Source organism: Pan troglodytes, chromosome 10 (assembly GCF_028858775.2).
Source record: "Pan troglodytes isolate AG18354 chromosome 10, NHGRI_mPanTro3-v2.0_pri, whole genome shotgun sequence".
Taxonomy (NCBI): Eukaryota; Metazoa; Chordata; class Mammalia; order Primates; family Hominidae; genus Pan; species Pan troglodytes.
In genome coordinates this window covers 6,900,821-6,920,308 of record NC_072408.2, presented here as the reverse complement: position 1 = coordinate 6,920,308, position 19,488 = coordinate 6,900,821, and the positions used below count along the sequence as shown (strand labels likewise).

General features: G+C 36.1%; 1 protein-coding gene across 1 annotated transcript in view; it reads left to right on the top strand.

Moving 5' to 3' along the window:
* Positions 1-27: 27 nt before the first annotated feature.
* The window catches only part of LOC129144512 (MAM and LDL-receptor class A domain-containing protein 1-like), a 33,484-nt gene continuing 14,023 nt past the window's right edge, over positions 28-19,488 (top strand). Inside the window, exons 1-3 of the mRNA XM_063785363.1 lie at positions 28-83; positions 6,003-6,149; positions 14,871-14,968. Coding sequence (XP_063641433.1) covers positions 6,083-6,149; positions 14,871-14,968 — 165 coding nt within the window. The 5' untranslated portion in view covers positions 28-83; positions 6,003-6,082. The remainder of the gene's footprint in view (positions 84-6,002; positions 6,150-14,870; positions 14,969-19,488) is intronic.

Genomic DNA, 19,488 nt, shown 5'->3' with positions numbered 1-19,488 from the left:
TGGCCAGTGCATCACCAAAAAATCTGTCTGTGACTCTCGGCAGGACTGCTCCGATGAGAGTGATGAAGACCCAGCAACTTGCTGTAAGTGAGTGAATGGCTTACTAGTTAACATGCTCTAATTCAAGACTGTTAGTTGGATTTAAAACAGTCTTTGTTTCTATCAAGGCAAAGGTAAGTCATATGTATGAAATGTGATAAATATGCATTATTGCTCTGAAACTATTAGTACTATGCCTTCAGGGATCTCTATTTTAACTTAATGTTTTGGTGCTTGTTGCAAAGTCTGCAACATCTCTCAATTTATTCTACAAATGAATAGTTGTGATTATTGTTGGCTGGGTGTGCGAATGTGTGTACTTTGATTAAAGAGAAGATGGGTGGTAGAAGGAAACTTTTTGTACCTTTGCCTTGGAGGCATATAGTATGGGTTGCTAACTTTTATTGTGTATGCTTTTTTCCTCTCTAGTCAATCATCTTGGAAGCTGTAGCTGGGAGGGATGAGTAGTAGGAGGGTGGCCCTTCCTCCAGGGCAGCTACCATGATTGTAGAAATCACTTCAGCCATCATGGCTGCCCTGGAGGAAGGGCCGCTCTCCTCTTACTTGCCTAGAAAACACTTCAGCCAACCGGGTGCAATGGCTCACACCTGTAATCGCAGCACTCTGGGAGGCCGAGGCAGGCAGATCACGAGGTCAGGAGTTCAAGACCAGCCTGGCCAACATAGTGAAACCCCCGTCTCTACTAAAAATACAAAAAATTAGCCAGGCGTGGTGGTGGGCACCTGTAATCACAGCTACTTGGGAGGCTGAGGTAGGAGAACTGCCTGAACATGGGAGGTGGAGGTTGCCGTGAGCTGAGATCACGCCATTGCACTCCAGCCCAGGCGACAGTGTGAGACTCCGTCTGAAAAAAAAAAAAAAAAAAGAAATCACTTCAGCCATGACTGGCGTTTGGGAGGGCCAAAGTGCCCCAACACCTTTCTTTCAGGCCTTTTCTGAAGAGTCTTTGATAGAAGTGATGACAAGAGATCCCATTGCTATTCAAGCATAGTCATAGTTCAACAAAAATATAATTTAATTTACAATCCACAGGATGATTCTCATATGAGGTAACTTAGCAACTGAGATCCCTGTGTCTCTTTAGAAAACATGAATTCCAAGGATATGAATCCAATTTCTGTATCACAAACAGGTGGTTTTTAAAAGATATTAAAAATTTGACGTTTATTTTACTGCAGTGTCTTATTTTAGTGAGATGTTTTTTTGAGCAGAGGTGAAAATATTGTAATAAGATAAATGCCACCTTTTAAGTGAAAAGCTCTGTATAATTGGTTTCTCTTGGGAAGCTTGGATTTTATTAAGAGCAATGCGGAGGGACACAGGAGAGAGGAGATGAGAAAGTAAGGCTAAAATCCCCTTCTGCCATGTTCATCAACAGCAATCCAGTTAATACTTCAGACTCCTAGCTTTAAACCAAGTAATTGGCTAACCAGTGTGAGCTCAACGGAGCTTTTGGGCTGCTCTCTTCTTTTGTTCAAAACAAGCGATGTAAGAGCAATTTATTTACTCCAATGTATGTGAAGTTTCTTTCTATGTTTTATTTAAATTTTTTACAGACAATTTGCTTCATTTCTGTTGGGGAAATATTTCTTTCTAACAGTTTCTATAATTCTTAATGTCAATAACTGAAGGAAAATATATTTCCTTTCTTTCCACGTATATAATTTTTTTTTTTTTTTTGAGACAGAGTCTTGCTCTGTCACCCAGGCTGGAGTGCAATGGCATGATCTCGGCTCACTACAACCTCCACTTCCCGGGTTCAAGTGATTCTCCTGTCTCGGCCTCCAGAGTAGCTGGGATTACAAGCATGTGCCACCACACCCACATAATTTTTGTATTTTTAGTAATGACAGGTTTCATCATGTTGGCCAGGCTGGTCTTGAACTCCTGATCTCAGGTGATCCACCGGCCTCAGCCTCCCAAAGTGCTGGGATTACAGGCATGAGGCACTGCACCTGGGCACTTGTATATTTGGAAGCTTAGCTTTTTCCCCTCCATTATTTTCCCCGTAGTAAATCATACTTTATGTTCACCTTTAAAAAATTGTTTAGCATTTGATTTTCGACATATTTTCTCATTTATTGAAGTTTCATTGATTATGTATATGACATTTTTCCAGTTCAGTAGCTCTTGATGCCATATTCTGCTATTTTCTTTGGGTGAATGCAGGAATGGGTAATTGTGTTTCTCAACAAAAACAGTGTTACTTATTAGTCTTTTAAGTTTTTAAATAGTGTAACCTCATTTGTCCAAAGAAAACCTGTCATGTTTGCATGATTGAGATTGACTTGATATAGGGAATATGTCATAAAAATGTAGCCATATTGCATACAGTATATATGTGTATTCATGTATTTTGATACCAAAATGAGTGTTTCATGTAAATATATATACAATTATTTATGCTGTGAAATTATATAGATTTGGATTATTAGAATTGATATAAATTTACACTATTTGCTGCACTAAAGTATTTAATATATTTTTGCATATAGACACGTGCATATGTATATTCTTACAAAATAAAAGAGGCTTTCCTTTGAAATTTAAAACCATATTGAAACATTTTACACATACGAAAACATTTGTGTTTTACAAATTTGAATTTGTAATATCAAGTTTTTTTATAAACGATTCTTCCATGTTCATGAAGCACAAGAAAAATATCTTTATATATTTTTTTTATTGCACTTTAGAATGAATCTCTAGGAGGGTATAGCTTGTGCAGGCAGTTTGAATAGCACCAGGAATACTTACCAAATTCTGGAGAATGAGTAAATATGAACTCGTGAGGATTGTCAGTTGGTATTCCAGAGCCAGTGTGCTTTTCCCCAAAGGCAGACTCACTCAGGCCTTCTCTCATTATCAAGTTGCTCTTACTTTTAGGTATTATTTTAATATATGGCATAACATAGCCTGCAAAACGGTGGCTTTTCAAAATCAGTTAATAAAAATGGCCTGTGTGTTTTGCTGCAACAGCAGACTCCATGGACCAGAGCATCAGCATTACCTGGGAACTTAGTGGAAATGCAGAACCTCAGGCCCTGGCCCAGCCTTACGGAACCAAAAGCTACATGGAACAAGGTCCCAGGTGATTTGTCTGCATATGAAACTTTGAGAACAACTGTACCAAAGAGGCTTCAGGAAGGAAGACAGCTAGGGGAAGAAATAGATGGCATCTAAAAAAATTGATAAAAACTAAAGGCAAACAAGTCAGAGTTCTCTCAGGGTAGAAGCAAAAACTCTCTTTACTTTGCTAGTCCTTAAGAGCATCAATATTAATAAAATATTTATAATGTGTATTTGTAATGTATATTAACACAATATTTATAATATAATCCTGTTAGAATCTAATATATTCTCATTAAATGAAATATTCCCCATTCATTTCCCATACATAGCTTTCTTTCTTATTTCACAGAGAGCTGATTAACTTCTGGAGGATTCATAAAATATTTTACTTTTCATGATCCAGAATTTTTCCCAGCTGCACAATGAAATTCTTTCTTGTCTGCTCATATGCTGTAGTGGTTAAATATGCAAGAGAAAGCTTTGTCATGATCTTAAAATATTACTTTAACTGATGAACTCTGAGTAAAATTTCTCTAAAACCAAACAATAGATTTTTGATGTTTATTAACATAATCCTGTATTAAATGAGGGCAGTTAAGATTAAAATATATCTGCACCCTCATGTTCATTGCAGCATTATTCAAAATATCCAGCCAAAACAACTGAAGTCTCTGAGAATGGATCAAACAAGTGGGGTGTGTTTGTGTGTGTGTGTGTGTGTGTGTGTGTGTATAAAATGTATATGTGTTCACAATGAAATATTATTCAGCAATAATGAAGAAAAAACTTGCTATTTGTTACAATGATGAGCCTGGAGGGGATTATGCAAAATGAAATAACCCAGACAGAGAAAGACAAATACAGCACGATCTCACTTATACATGGAACCTAAAAAAGTTGAATTTGTAGAAACAGAGAGTAGAATGGCAGTTGTCCAGGGCTGAGGGCTGGCCGAAATGGGGAGGTGTTGGTCAAAAGATACAAATTTTCACTTACAAGATAAATAAGTTCTGGGAGTCTAGTGTACAGCCTGGTGACTATAGTTAATAACACTGTATTGTATACTTGAAATTTGCTGAGAGTAGATCTGAAATGTTCTGATCACACACACAAAAGGTAACTATATGATGAAATGATGCTAATTAGCTTTACTGTGGTAATCTTTTCTCTATGTATATGTATATCAAAACATTACATTGCATACCTTAGTTACAATTTTGTTTGTCACATACATCAATAAAGCTTAAAAAATTAATACATATATATGCAATATGTTTTAAAAAATCTCTATCAAAATAATTAAAATACAACATGCCAAACATGTCCAAAGATACACATTGGATCCCTGAACAGTTTATACATGAAATAGATCTAATTTTCAGACACATGCTACAACATGGATGAACCTTGAAATAAGCCAGAGACAAAAGGACACGTATTGTTTGGTCCCAGTTATATGAAGTACCTAAAGTAGGCAAACTCATAGGGACAGATAGTAAAATGGTGGTTGCCAGGGTTTGAGGGGAGGGGATATGGAAAATATTGCTTAATGGGGGTGGAGATTCAGTTTGGGAATGAAAAAGTTCTGGAGATGGATGGTGGTAATGGTTGTACAACAATGGGAATGTACCTAATACCATAGAAGCTTACATTAAAAATTGTTAAAATGTTACATTTATGTCATGTATATTTTACCACAATAAAATACACATTTGTATTTATATATAAAATTTCAATAACTCATATAGGAAAAAAAATATATATATATAGAATCTACTTCACTGTGTTCCAAAAAAGTTGGCATGATAGATATATCTTCAAATCAAAATAGTTCAGGAAATTCCATGAAATAGGGGTTTTTTTAATTATAGGACTTTAAAAACAATTTTAAATGCTAATATGAATTGTGTACCTTCACAGGGGACGTTGGTATAATAGTCAATTGAAAGAAATTTAAACCAAGGATCTTGTATGATGCATTAATTTTTACTGTGATATTGTCTCCAGATGTCTTTCATGTAAAAAAAAATGTTGGGCTGGGTGTGGTGGCTCACGCCTGTAATCCCAGCATTTTGGGAGGCTGAGGTGGGTGGATCACGAGGTCAGGAGATCGAGACCATCCTTGCTAACACAGTGAAACCCCATCTCTACTAAAAATATAAAAAATTAGCCGGGCGTTGTGGTGGGCGCCTGTAGTCCCAGCTACTCGGGAGGCTGAGGCAGGAGAATGGCGTGAACCCGGGAGGTGGAGCTTGCAGTGAGCCAAGATTGCACCACTGCACTCCAGCCTGGGCCTCAGAGCGAGACTCTGCCTTAAAAAAAAAAAAAAAAAAAAAAAAAAGACAAAAGATAACACCAGCTCAGTTCCGAATATCTAATTTACCTGCAACTCCAAAATGGCTAGGTATTTTTTTTTTTTGAGAAAGTGTTAGGATAGAATAATAAAATGCATACTGAGATGCTGACCTCAAGTTATTTGTGTGTCCAGAATTAATTTAAACTTCCCCCTTCCCAGTGGATTTTTTTCATTTAAACTACCATCTCAGCAGGTTTATACTGGGCAAGCAAATTAGTTACTCCCTGAAAAGCTTTGGAGTTCCACCTTGCATCATTAAATAAAATGGAGATGGCCAACCAGAATGAAATGTACCAGACTTACAGATGGAAGCATGTGGAAGGGTCATGCCTCACACAGCACCTGAGATATTGTGTGTGACTAGATAAAGGAAAGCTATTCCGATCATTAGAGAATATTCACTACCAAGCAGAATAATTTTGCAGGCCTCCTAAGATGATTAGCTAGCGTAGAGCAGTGTTTGCCTGCATGCTCTTCATTTCTCCTCACCTGTTTTCTCTTCTACGTGTAACAGCAAAGCATCTCGCCTGTGACTTTGAGTCGGGTTTCTGCGGTTGGGAGCCATTTCTCACAGAAGATTCACACTGGAAGCTGATGAAAGGATTGAATAATGGAGAGCACCACTTTCCTGCAGCTGATCACACAGCAAACATAAATCATGGTAGGACATTTTCCTTTTTAAAAAAAAATAGTTTTCTTTCTTGCATGTTGTGGAATGATGATACTGTGTATTTTCATTTCTATTCTGTAGACTGTATACATGGAACTCTGGTTTGTCTTGCTTTAAAACCTCCTGACCAAGTTAATAATTGGCGGGTAATTGAGTTCCCTGAAAGGAGCATTGTTGTAATCACCAACATGTTTGTTTTTGCAATTTTTATAAGTTGGGTTAAAGGCATAAAGAGGTGGAAAAGTTTTCTGATCATTTTCTCAAGTTGCCCAGAATCAAGTACAGTAGGCTTGCCTTCTTTTTAGAGCAATCCAATTTTTTCAAAACAGGAAGAAAAATAGTCTAATCTTGTTTCTGGGAACTGAGAACAGAGATTTAGCACTATCTGTGAAATAAATTTACAAATACTTGAATGCAATTTAATCAGTCTTCGGGCTTCTTTATAATAAACAGTCTTATTCTTCCACATATATATTTTTAACCATCATTCCAGTGTTTACATATCATCTTAAAATAGAGGAACCATAACTACCTGTGGTATTCCAATAAGTGTCTGTGAAACTCCAATAAAACAGAAAGGGTTTGTTCTCTTTTCTCGTTTGTTTTGTTCACATTTATCATCGGATGTCATTCCCCATATACGTTAGCATCGTGTTAACTTTACTTTTTAAATGTATATGTTTTAAGTAAAGAGTGTCTCGCCATGTTGCCCAGGTTGATCTCAAACTCCTGGCCTCAAGCAATCCTCTCACCTCAGCCTCCCAAAAGTGCTGGGATTACAAGAGGGAGCCACCACACCTGGCAAACCTTACAGGAGCACAACTGTACTTGTACTATAGATCATCTTTCAACCTCATTGAACATTATCCTATTTGTTTCTTCTTTCAGACTTCCAAAGAATTATACCAAAAATAAGTATTGATCATATTTTTAATTACAGCCATTGGAAATTGGGGTTGGTGGTAGTGGGTGAGTGTGCTAGGGGATGGGGTGGGAAAATTCAACCATCCATCTGTTGGCTACAGCCATAAACCTAGTTAATTGTTTAACATTGTGGTAAGTTCTTAATTTTTGCTTTTGTGCCATGACTCATTTCTTTAACATTTTGTAGCAGACAAAGTTAAGTTTAAAGTTTAAAATAGAAAGGGGACTATAAATCATTGGAACTATGTATTAACAACACATTTTCTCTAAACTCATATAGTATTTTACTTCTTATTCTCTGTTCAAGCCAATTATTAAATACATAGCATAGACGATACCTGGATGCACAAAGATGGATGCCACGATCCCTGCCTTTGAGGTGGTCTCAGTCTAGTAGCTTAAGTAGATAAGCAAGGAATTGCAATCGGTTATGAAGGATGCTTTAAGAGGGATGGAAGGTGATTCAGATGGATTCGAGATGCCTTGTTGAAGGAGATGACTCCTGAACTGAGCACTGAAGGGAAATGAAAAGTAGTCAGGATGCCAGAAGTAAGGAATTACTGAGAGAAGACGGAACCAAAGAGAGGTGGGAGGGATCATGTCCTAATTGGAGGGAAGAATCCCCAAAGAGGGCAGAAAGATGGGAGTAGTTAGGGATGAAAGACGTGTGTGATTGGACAGGGAGAAGAGAACTGATGAAACAGGAGAGGAAGGAAGGGGACTCTAGAGAGTGCTGAGGAATTGGAAATGTGTCTGCAGGATGATGGTGACGCAGGTAGTCATGTTAAAGCATGTGACCAATCAAATTTGCTCTAAAGGGCTGTTCTGTCTGAGATGAGGAGAATGGAGAGGGTGAAAGGCTGGAGTCAAAAAAACATGGATATGCTGAAGAAATATCAGTGAGAGATGATGAAGGCCTAAGCCAAGGCAGTGATTCTCAAAGGGAAGCTGTGCGGGCAGTGTGTCATGGTGGTCTGATGTGAGCATACCATAACCAGTTAGGGAAGAGCACGGGCTGCCCAGGGTTCCGACACGATGTTGACACTGCACCCATGTCTAAATATTAGGGTGCTTCAGTTTTATTAGATAGAAAATAGAGAAAAGAAAAGTAGCTTCCCTGTGGAGTTGTCATGAGGATTAAATGAAATAACACCTGTGAAGGTTTTTCCATGTAGTAAGAGCTCCATAAACATTAATAGATATTTGTTGTCCATTCTAATAAGAAGACTAGGAAAAACACCAGATAAGACAATTAGAAAATATGTTTGTAATTCACCTTTAGTCTTTTGCCATCTTATAATTACTACATAACTATGATTTGCATTAAAAAGATTCTAATAGAGCCCCTGTGTTAGATGTTGAAAGACCCATTCTTTTCCGGTGAGTTGAAGAATAGTGAAAGATAACAATATGACTGATAAAACTAGGGGCAGCTGGTCTCACCCAGAGTGTGAGGGACAAAAACGCAGTCTTTCTCATTTTAGAAAGGGCCAATTAAAAAAAAAAATATATATATATATATCTGGATCACGGAGTCAACATCTCTTTACCCATGATTGCCATGATCAAACCTTAAAGAGAATCAGTAGTGGTTTTAAATTGCAAGTGAGGAGGAGAATTAAAAAAAATGAAAAAGGACCAGGAAGGGAAAGGAAAGTGAAATGGAAATTTCTGGTAGAGTCAGAGGCAGCCTAATAGTTCCGATATCTAAGAAAGTGGAGTTCTAGTTCATTTTGTTCTTACAGCCTTAAACATATAGATTGCAGCTTTTAAATCTGTCTATCTGTCTGTCTATCTATCTATCTATCTATCTATCTATCTATCTATCTATCTAACTAGCTCAGACAGAGTCTCACTTAGTTGCTCAGGCTGGAGTGCAGTGGTGTGATCCATGCTCACTGCAAACTCCACCTCCCAGGTTCAAGCAATTCTCCTGCCTTTTCCTCCCAAGTAGCTGGGACTACAGGTGCACACCACCACGCCCAGCTGGTTTTTTGTTTTTGTATTTTTAGTAGAGCCAGAGGTTTCACCGTGTTGACCAGGCTGGATATGTTGATATTATGTAGTTTTTGTGTGTGTGTGTGTAATTAAGCCTCGAATTTCCTTCCTGCCTTTTTTGCTTCGTTTCTACCTTCCTATTCCTACTCTGTTAAATTTCCATCGAAATAGGCAACTCATGTTAATTATGTTCCACTTTTATCTATGTTCATATAGTCACATACAGATATATATATAGTAGATACATACATATTCAAAATTATATGTGTTTCTGTGATTGTTTGTTTTTTAAGAAATATATTATCTTGTAACTATTGTCCCTATCTTCTTACTAAAGATAGCTTATGGCAGTTGCTACAAGTCATCAAATACTATCTATTTTTTTTCATTTTTTATGATAAAGTATTGGTTAAATGTAAACTTCAACCATTTTAGTGTACAGTTCACTGAGTTCTGACATACATACACAATTGGGTAACCATCACAAAAATGAAGATATAAAACAATTCTATTCCTGCCCAACACATTGTTCTGTGCCATTATGTACTCAATAATTCTCCCATCTCCCACCACTGACACCAATGATCTGATTTCTAGCCCTAGTGTATGCCTGTTCCAGAATGTCTTGAAAATGGAATCATATCATATGTAGCATTTTGATTCTGCCTTCTTTCAATTAGCATAAAGGACTTGAGACTCATCCATGTCGCTGGCTTCAGCCACAATTCCTTCCTTTTTCACTGCTGAATCGTTGGGTCCATTGTGTGGATGAGCCACACTTCATTTATCCACTAACCAGCTGAAGGACACTTAGATTGTTTCCAAATATTGTCAAATATGAGTAAAAACACCATTAAATTTGCATACGTGTTTTTGTCTGGACATAAGTGTTTATTTGGTTTGAGTTCTCTATCCAATGCCTATGTCTGTTTTTGTTTTTGTTTTTGTTTTTGTTTTTGCACTCTGGTTGGTGAGAGAACTCTACCATTCCTGACTTTCTGTGACCTTCGGGAAATGTTCCAGCTATTCATTTCAGGTGTTTTTACCCCCAGACTCAGGTAGTTTTCTCCAATCCATGCACACGATCGGTCCTTACATGGCAATTTAGGGGGGACTGTCTGCAGATCTCGGGAGCTTGCTGTCTTTTCAAAGCTCCAGTACCTGAAAGGGGCAGCTGGCACTCTGTCTTATGAATTCTACCCATGTGGGTCTCCCCAAAGCACCGACTCTATCTGTTTCAACTTGAGGAGACTACCACACTCCTGTGTTTCCCCTCTGCACAGGCACCTGGAAACTCTGTCTAGGAAGTAAGCTGTGGGAATTACAGGACTTAACTCATTTGTTTCCCCTCTCTCAGAGATCACTATCCTGTGATCTATCACTATCTTACATTCCCATTGTCCTATATTTGACAGTCCATGCTAAATATGCTTTTTTTCTAATATTTTTCTTTTGCTCATTTAGGACAGAAGATAAAATCCAGTCTGTGATACTGGATTCATGTTTGTTTATTTGGCTAAATTTATTTGATTTGGATATACCATAATGTATCTAGCTATTCCCCTATCCAGTGATATCAATATCATGACGATGTTTCAAATTTATTCTTGTACACATTTCCTCCTGTAGGATACTTTCGATTTTATGCAATAGATAATAACTAGGAGTGAGAGTTCTATATTTTTTAAGCAAGATATGTATTTATATTTTCAATAAACATTTATAGATTCATTTACCCTAAAACTTTAGTACTTCAATTTTTAGTGACAAAATGGGACTACTTTTTCCTATTTTCCTACCAGCAAGAGGCATTATAATTCTCTATAAAAATTTCCAATTAATGGGTGTACAACGATTTCTCATATGTAATATTTATTTGCATTTCACTGAAAAATATTTTTTTCAAATGTTTCCAATGTCTCAATTTATTTGGATTCTTTAATTTTACTAAGTAATATTTTACAGCTTTCGGGGTAGAGATTTCGAAAATCTTTTGCTAGTATTTTCCTAGGTTTTTGTGTTACTTTTAAAGAACTTCTGATTTTGATTATTGCTGACATATAGAAATGCATTTTTATAGAAAATATTGACCTTGTATCCAGTGGCCTTGCTAATTTTATTTATCATAGCTAGGAACTTATACATATATATTTTATTTTCTAGGATCACAATTATTTTGTCTGCAAATAATGGCAATTTTATTTCCTTTTTTCTAAATATTAACAGTTCTATTTTCCTTTTGTTGTTTTATGTACTGGACAGAATTTCTAGAATGTGTTGAATAGAACTGGTGGTAGCTGCTAGACTTGTCTTATTTCTCTCTCAGAGGAAAAGTTGTCAATAGTTGAACCTTAAGTGCCATGCTTACTGAAAAATTGTATTCTTTATCAGATAAAAATGTTCCCTTCTATTCAAGAGTGTGCTTTTTAAAAAAATTAAGAAATTGAATGTATGTTGAAAGTTTTCAGTATTTTTCAGCATCTATTATGATATGATTGTCAGATTATCTTTTTTGTCTGTAAGGTAAATTGATTTTTTAAATATTAAACCCCTCTTGCACTCCTGAACCAAACCTAACTGGAGTAATTTTATTTATTATTCATTTCTTTCTTCTATATGGTAATGCTTGTTTATAACTTTTTCATTTGTGAAAGTTATAGAGACTGGCCTCTAACATTCTTAAGACATGTAAGGTGTTACTTCTAGGCCAGTGCATTAACAAGGTACCTGTTTTGCAGAAGGTGAGGTCGAGCCAGATGTGAACACTTTAACCCAGGGAGACTATTCACTCTGTCCTTTAATTTTTATATTGTGCTGGTCACATAGCCACTCTGGGGTATGTGGGTGTGTAAGAGTTTTACAATAAACAATTCTGATTACCAGAAGTAAACTCCTTGCCATGACCAGGAATAAAACTGGTAAATTCCACATTTCTCTAACTTGGCTCATTGTTTAGAGCAGGCTGATAGGAAGATAAATCAAGGGACGTGTTCCTAGAAGTCCCTGGGCTTGTGGTCAGAGTTTAGACTCTATATACCCCTTACCTGCACATATTAATTTTAACGCAATATTGTCAACTTTATAAATATTTGGTTAAAATTATCATAGGATAGCATTTAGCTTCCAAATCAATGGTCAGTAACTTCATATTTTAATTCTATTATCTTTCCATCTAGAAACATGTTATCTCTTTTCATCTAACCAGAGAGTTTGCAGTCTTTCACAAAGTTTATAATGTTCTTCATATAAATCGTGTCCGTTTTCTGTTAAATTTATTCCTACATTAAAAAAATTAATTTTGCTATCAGGAGTTGGACATTTCTTGCTGTTTATGTATCTGGAAACTTACTGCTAAGATAAGATAAGTAATTGTGTAATATATCTGTTTCCATTTAGCTTACCAAATTTTCTAAATGATACTATAATTATAAAAAATGGAATACTTTGGCTTTCTATTTTTACAATTATATTATTGGTAAAACATGGGAAATTTACTTCTCTTTTTCTATAATGTCTACTAGATATTTTATTTCCTTGACTTCTACACTCACCAGACCTTTAAGATAATATTAGTCTAAGATTATAAATATTGCCTAATATTATCTCTAATTGATAGTTGTGACAGAAATATGTCATTTCCCATTTTAATTAATATTGTTTCATCATTTGCCATTTAGAATGCTATTTATTTTGAGGTTGTTCACTAGTCTTTATTTAATTATTTCCTTTTATTTTATTAAGATTTGTGACTTGAAATTGTTCACTGGTTTTTCATAGTCTTTTCAACATTTAGATAGGATTCTATGACTTGACACTTTCATTTGTTGTTGTAACTGAATATGGAGACCGAGCTCCTAAATTAAACCAAACCTACATTCTTGGAAGGCTCAGATTAATCAAGACACACTATTTTTGGATAACAATTTCAAATTTATTCGACATTATTTTAATTAGAATATTTGTTCCTATGCTCACAAGTGAGATTGCTCTCTAGAGTTTTAAATTTTGTCCTATTTTCATCCATTTTATTAAAAATTAAAGATATTCTGGCAACCTAATATGAATCAGGGAGCTCTCCATATTTTTCTAAGATCTGAGGTTTCTCGAATAATGTTGCAAATATTTGTTTTTTAAAAATTAAATAGGGAGCCAGATGCAGTGGCTCATGCCTGAAATCCCAGCACTTTGAAGGCCCAAGGCAGGAGGATTGCTTGAGGCCAGGAGTTTGAGACTCTGCCCCTACAAAAAAATTTAAAATGTATGTGGTAGTGTGCTCCTGTACACCCAGTGGGAGGCTGAAGCTGGAGGATTGTTTGAACCCAGGAGTTCCAGGCAGCAGTGAGCCACAATCATGCTACTGCACTCTAGCCTAGGTGACAGAGCCAGACCCTGTCTCAGGAAAAAAAAAAAAAAAGAAAAGAAAATTAAATTTAACTCAGATGTGTGACCATACATTTCTCCCTAGATTTTCTTTTCATTACTTTTTCAGTTACTTTTGTTGTCTAAACGATTTATTCAGGCCTTTTGCTTCATTTAGATTTTGGCGTCTTAATGTGTACATGTTCTCACCTTCATTAACCAGCTTGTTTGAAATTGTGTATATTCTTTTGAATGACTGGAGGAGTAAAGTCTTTGAATATCGGTTCATTTGTTTTTAGAATTTTGATCATCTTTTTAAAAATATTCATTTGAATTTTACCTAAACCTGAGCATTTTTAGGTGGAAGAATTTTTCAAAATCAACTTTTCCCATTCTTTTCCTTTTTAGGTGAAGCATAGAGAATTTAATGAACTTGCTCGCATGCACTGTTTCCATTACCTGTAATTTGGAATTTGGGGACAGTAAACTTTATCTTTCCAAGTAGGTTTTGAGATTTAAAAACAATATAAACTGGGTTCTATTTTTCCCACTCAAAGATGACACTGCTGACTCACATCCTTGGTTGTTTGGTTAAACATGTGATGGAGTCTATAAAATAATACATTCTAATTCTAAATCCTTTCCTTTGTGTGCAGTCGGCATTGACTTGTATCTAGGAAAATCACTCTCTGAATACGGTATTTTCCAATGAAAATAGTTGGTTTTCCAAATTGCCTATCACTGTGATTATCAAAGGGCAGTATCAGACCTTGACATTGTTGGGTATAGCCTTCCTTGTAAGTCTTCAATATTCAATGAAACTACCCCAGACAGCAGCTGTGAACCTGTGATCTTTTAAGCTGCTGAGAGATGTTATCCCCTGCACATTTGCCATGAGCGCATCCGTCGTAGTTAAAATCTAAAAGTGGTGATTTTGTTAATGTTCAGATTAGATCTTTAATTAAGCTTTGATCCCCTCTAGCACAGACAACAATGTCAAACACGTAAGACCCGGGAGAAACTAAAATTCATTCCATAAGCTCATATCCTTCGGTACTTTGTGAAGAAACTAAAAAATAAAGCTCTTGTGGGTATTTCATAAGGGCGTGTTGAATATCTAACTGTCAGCTTAGAAGCTTCATTTAATTTGATGTCAAACACTATGACATAAATGAAGCCAACAGAAATGTTTGTTTAGGTGATTTGGATCAAGAGTTGTTTTAATTGATTAAATGTTATTTTAGGTATTTAATGTTATACCGGTATAAATGCTATTTGTTATCTACAAACCATAATAGTAAATATGTAAAAAATGTACTTTTCTTTATCTAATTGATAGTTTAGCATGTGCAAGGATAAGACTGTGGAGCAAAGAACAGCTAAGTGTGTAAGAGAACTTGCATCCGTATGACTTTCCCTTTGTTTTTGCAGGATCGTTTATTTATTTGGAGGCACAGCGCCCCCCCGGGGTGGCCAAGCTTGGAAGTCCTGTTCTTACAAAATTGCTCACTGCCTCTACCCCATGTCAGGTAATCAACTGTTCTGAATTTCCACTGGCCATTCTGTGGTTGTAAATCGCTGAGCTTGGGTTACTCTGCTAGTAAATGCCCGCCATGTTTTACTAGCACTTTAATAATGAATTAAGAGATTTACATGCGCTATTTCAACACAAAATGCTATGTCCTTCTAGAAGACCATTTGTAACACATAACTGGCACCATTCTTTTGAGGGCTATTAAAGCTTTCTGTTATTTTATATTCTTTTCACACAGTCATTTCAATAATCTAAAGCTGTGGATACGTGTTGCCAAAATTTTTGGCCAACAATGTACATTGAGAAAAATAAAGTCAGTTAAATAAGTGTTTGTTGAAAGAAAGACAAATGGAAATGATTATATTTACTGAAATTTGAGTTTTTTAAATGAGTCCTCTGGTGCCAGGCAAACACAAACTAAGGAGTGAAATATCCATTTTATTTCAGCAGCATATTAGAGAGGATGGACTAGTTAGATTTGGTTCAAGTCTCTTTTGCCACTTTCTAACTGTGGCTCAGACAAATTGTATATTCCTTTTGAGACTCAGTGTCTACACCAGAAACATACATGATTGTATGGATTAAATGTCAGCGTTTACATTGGAAGCATACACGATTATATGGAATAATGTCAAGGATTAAAATGTGATTAAATAAAGCACCTGGCAAAATATTTGGTACATAGTAGGTAAACAATGTTTGTACCAAACATTGGTATATATGTACCAAATATAATGTTAATTCAGTAAACATAATTCCTTTGCTTTCCATAAAAGTAACACCTAAATCAGAGGTCTGTATTCAGCTTGTCTTATTTTCAGTCCTTTTGAGAGCTCCAACATGCCTCTCGGCCCTTAGGATTTCAGCTAATTTTTTCATCTTTACTTATCAGAAAATAATGAAGAGATCAATAGTGCCACACAGTAAATTCATTGCCTGTAAGTATAGTGTTAGAGCAGTTTACTTGGGCATTCCTGGTGATAAATGACATATTATTCCGAGGTATAAACCTAATTATACTTTCAGTTTGGTATAAGTCTAAGTGGGAGTGCCCTGAGTTCTTAGTAGTGGTGTCCATAGATACATTCTTTTAAAGTCCTAAAGATACTTTCTTTTCCTTTCTTTTGTTTTTTTTTCTTCCCATTTCTTTGTGAGAATAAGAATTAAAGCAAATGCCTGGTCTCCATTTCCATTTTATCCAAATGCCTTTTACCCATTCCCACCTCTTTATTTTAATTAAATCCTATAAGATAGACAGAAAAAGAGAAAGATAGATATAGAGTGTTTTTTTATTTTTTGAGGGGAAACTCCAGAAGCACTTCTTCTTTGAAAGTACAAGCTAACTTAGATTTAATTCAAGGTCATACATTAAAGTGATGAGATCACAAATGTTAGATATATAGAAAAAATTGAATGTAAAGGAATATGATGTGTTAATTCTGCCTGCTTTACAGAAATTTGAAGATATTAAGAGTGTATTAGAAATTCCTATGACTCACCTAGAGTCACTGAGAAATCATATGCATGTATATGATTTTAAAATGTAATCTACCTTTCCCATCATTGTATGCTTCCCGATAGCCATTGATTTGTGGTCACTGGGATTGAGTTTCAGTTTATCATTGTTTCCACTTGAGGACACTTAATTTTTGCTTAAATTGGTAACTTAGTTGGGGTTGGGGTGTTATTTAGGTGGGGTCTCAGTGAAAATGCTGTCATGGACATTTTGGGTGCTTGGTAGTTTATCTCAAAACCAAGGCTTCGATCTCTAAAGGCTATGGATACTGACTTAATGGTTTGCCTTGGTTTTTGAAAAACTGAGACTGTTTCAAGGCGCCACTGCAGACTGCCAGAATAGATATTTGTTTTTCACGCTTTTCTCTATGTGCTTGAATTTTAGGAGTCTTTGAGTTAGCAGGAAGGATATTTGAGTTACTTTGTAATGCTTTCCAGTTTAGGAAGTAGGAGTAGACTGTAGGAGAATGTTATTGATAGTCTGAGATACACATAGCTAAGGTTCTCATGATTTTTCTAAGACTATAATACGAATTTTTTAAATAAGTTTGTGGCAATATGTGATATTTTCTTTTTCTTTCTTTCTTCTTCTTTTTTTTTTTCCTGAGACAGAGTCTCACTCTGTCGCCCAGGCTGGAGTGCAGTGGCACAATCTGGGCTCACTGCAAGCTCCTGCCGCAGCCTCCTGAGTAGCTGGGACTACAGGTGCCCACCATCACTCCTGGCTAATTTTTTGTATTTTTAGTAGAGTCGGGGTTTCACCATGTTAGCCAGGATGGTCTCGATCTCCTGACCTCGTGATTCACCCGCCTTGGCCTCCCAAAGTGCTGGGATTACAGGCGTGAGCCACCGCACCTGGTCGATATTTTCTTACATAAAAGTTACAGAATAAGCAAACAAAACAAATTCTTACCTTCTTGGGTAACTGGAAAATCTAGCCAATCCTCTGCATTGGAACGTATTAATAATAGTGCTTTCATGGAACCAATGTTCTTCATTATAAGGTAGTAGAGTCAAGCAGTGAGATAACCAGTGTGGGGTACTTTGATATGATTAAAGCCTTCATTTTCTGAAATTATATGGTTTTTTTTTCCTACATAATCCTAGCAGACTAATACAGTTAAGAATTTTTTCCTTTTTTGAAAGGAATTTAAAGCAACTTGAGCTTTCTCATGAGTTGCCATTTCTAACGCACGATTTTAGGGCCATTTTGCATGGATTACCTTGTACTTTATATGTGGCCAACACATGCCATCAGCATGGACAATTGTTCTTGCAGCTAATCATTGTTCAAGATGCGGACTTTAATTTATGCTTCAAAAGTCCTTTCAGCCACTAGTGGAAAATTGGCATTTTTCTTTGAAATACAAGATAGGACAAACAGAACACGAGGGAGCCCAAAGCTATTCTATCTTACTGCTGTTGAAATGCTGTTACTGTTTACAATTAACTAGGAAATGTAAAGTATGAAGGGGATTAATGTGGGTACTAATATTTTCTGAGTTTTCATATTTGAGTTACTGTGTAAGTAACATAATCTCTTACTTTTAGGACTTCACAATTAAATACAGGAAGATGGATAATATGAAGCTTTTGCTTTCAAAGTTAGTTTGTATGTTCATCTATTGATCTTTCTTTTGTTTTTAATTCTCCAACTTGTTTTGCAAGTACATTAATATTCCTTCAGTAAAAGATAATTCATAGATTGTTTTACAAATATGAATGAGAAAGTCAGGACAAAGGTAGTTGAAACCAGAGATAGGTTGGATCCCAAAGTAAAGTTTATGAGGGCCAGCCTACACATTTGAGTCTGCCAATGCAGAGAGGGCCACATGTGGTTCAGATTCAAGGAAGTAAAGAGAAATAAACAAAACTGAAAATAGTTCTTCTGAGACTTCTCCCGAGTGCTTGCTATATTACCAAAGTAAACATTATACCTACGATTCAACACATATATATTGCTTATCTACTGTGTGTTGATCACAGTCCTCGATGCAGGGAATATAATGACAACAACCTAAATACATGCTTGCTCTAACAAAATGTTGTTTAGTGGGGGATACTGACAGCAATTCAGTGTAAAATGCTGCAAACTACAAGAGGGTGAGTCCAGTATAATAATAACACTCTACAAATCTCTCTCAAAGAGTTTCAAAAGGCCATGTCTTACAATGTCCCCAAAGTAGGACAATGAACTGGAGTCAAAGAACAATTTAGAAAAAAAGTAATTTTGGATCATGTCCTGCAATGGTGCAGTTGTGCTCTATTCCCTGGTCATTGTGTTTAATCCAAAGATCAATGTTAGAATAGCTGATGGATTCTAGAGGAAGCAACAGTCTACAGAGGAAAGGGCAAGCAGGTGCTCTCTCCAATCTGTATATCAAAGCACATAAAGATTAATCATTTAAACGGGAAAAACAGATTCTGTTTTATTGAAGATTCTAAACCTCAACATAAGCTTGTTCAGGAAAAGAATGCCCAGGAAAAAGCATAACTGACTAGGAGCAATAAAAATCACTATGGTAATGGTGAGGGATGTGTGTGTGTGTCTGTGTGTTTATGTATGTGATGAATGATCCCCTCTTTCAATATATACTTATTCCCAGCTGAATTTTGAGGAGCTATAGATATCTTAGCTTGTTTTTTTTTCTTTTCTCCCATTTATCTATTTTGCTTTTTTGGCTATTCTTGTCCTTCTGTATCTTCATATTCTAGATCTTATAAAGGTGCAGCAAGTGTGGCAATAAGCAGACTGAGGAAGGCATAAGGGGTCTGATGTGAAGCAGAGAAGGCAGAGGTGGCTGAGGGTTTGGAGTAAAATCGAGAATGGCCATGAAGATCTGACCAAGGAGCTCTGAGATTGAGAAGGAATTAGAACAAAGTCCATAGGGAAGTTGAGAAAATTGGCAGGAAATTTGAAGAGGAGGGTTTCAACAGGAGATGATCAAAATTAAAAAAAAGAAAGAAAGAAAACAGAAAAATAAGGGAGAATTCATTTTG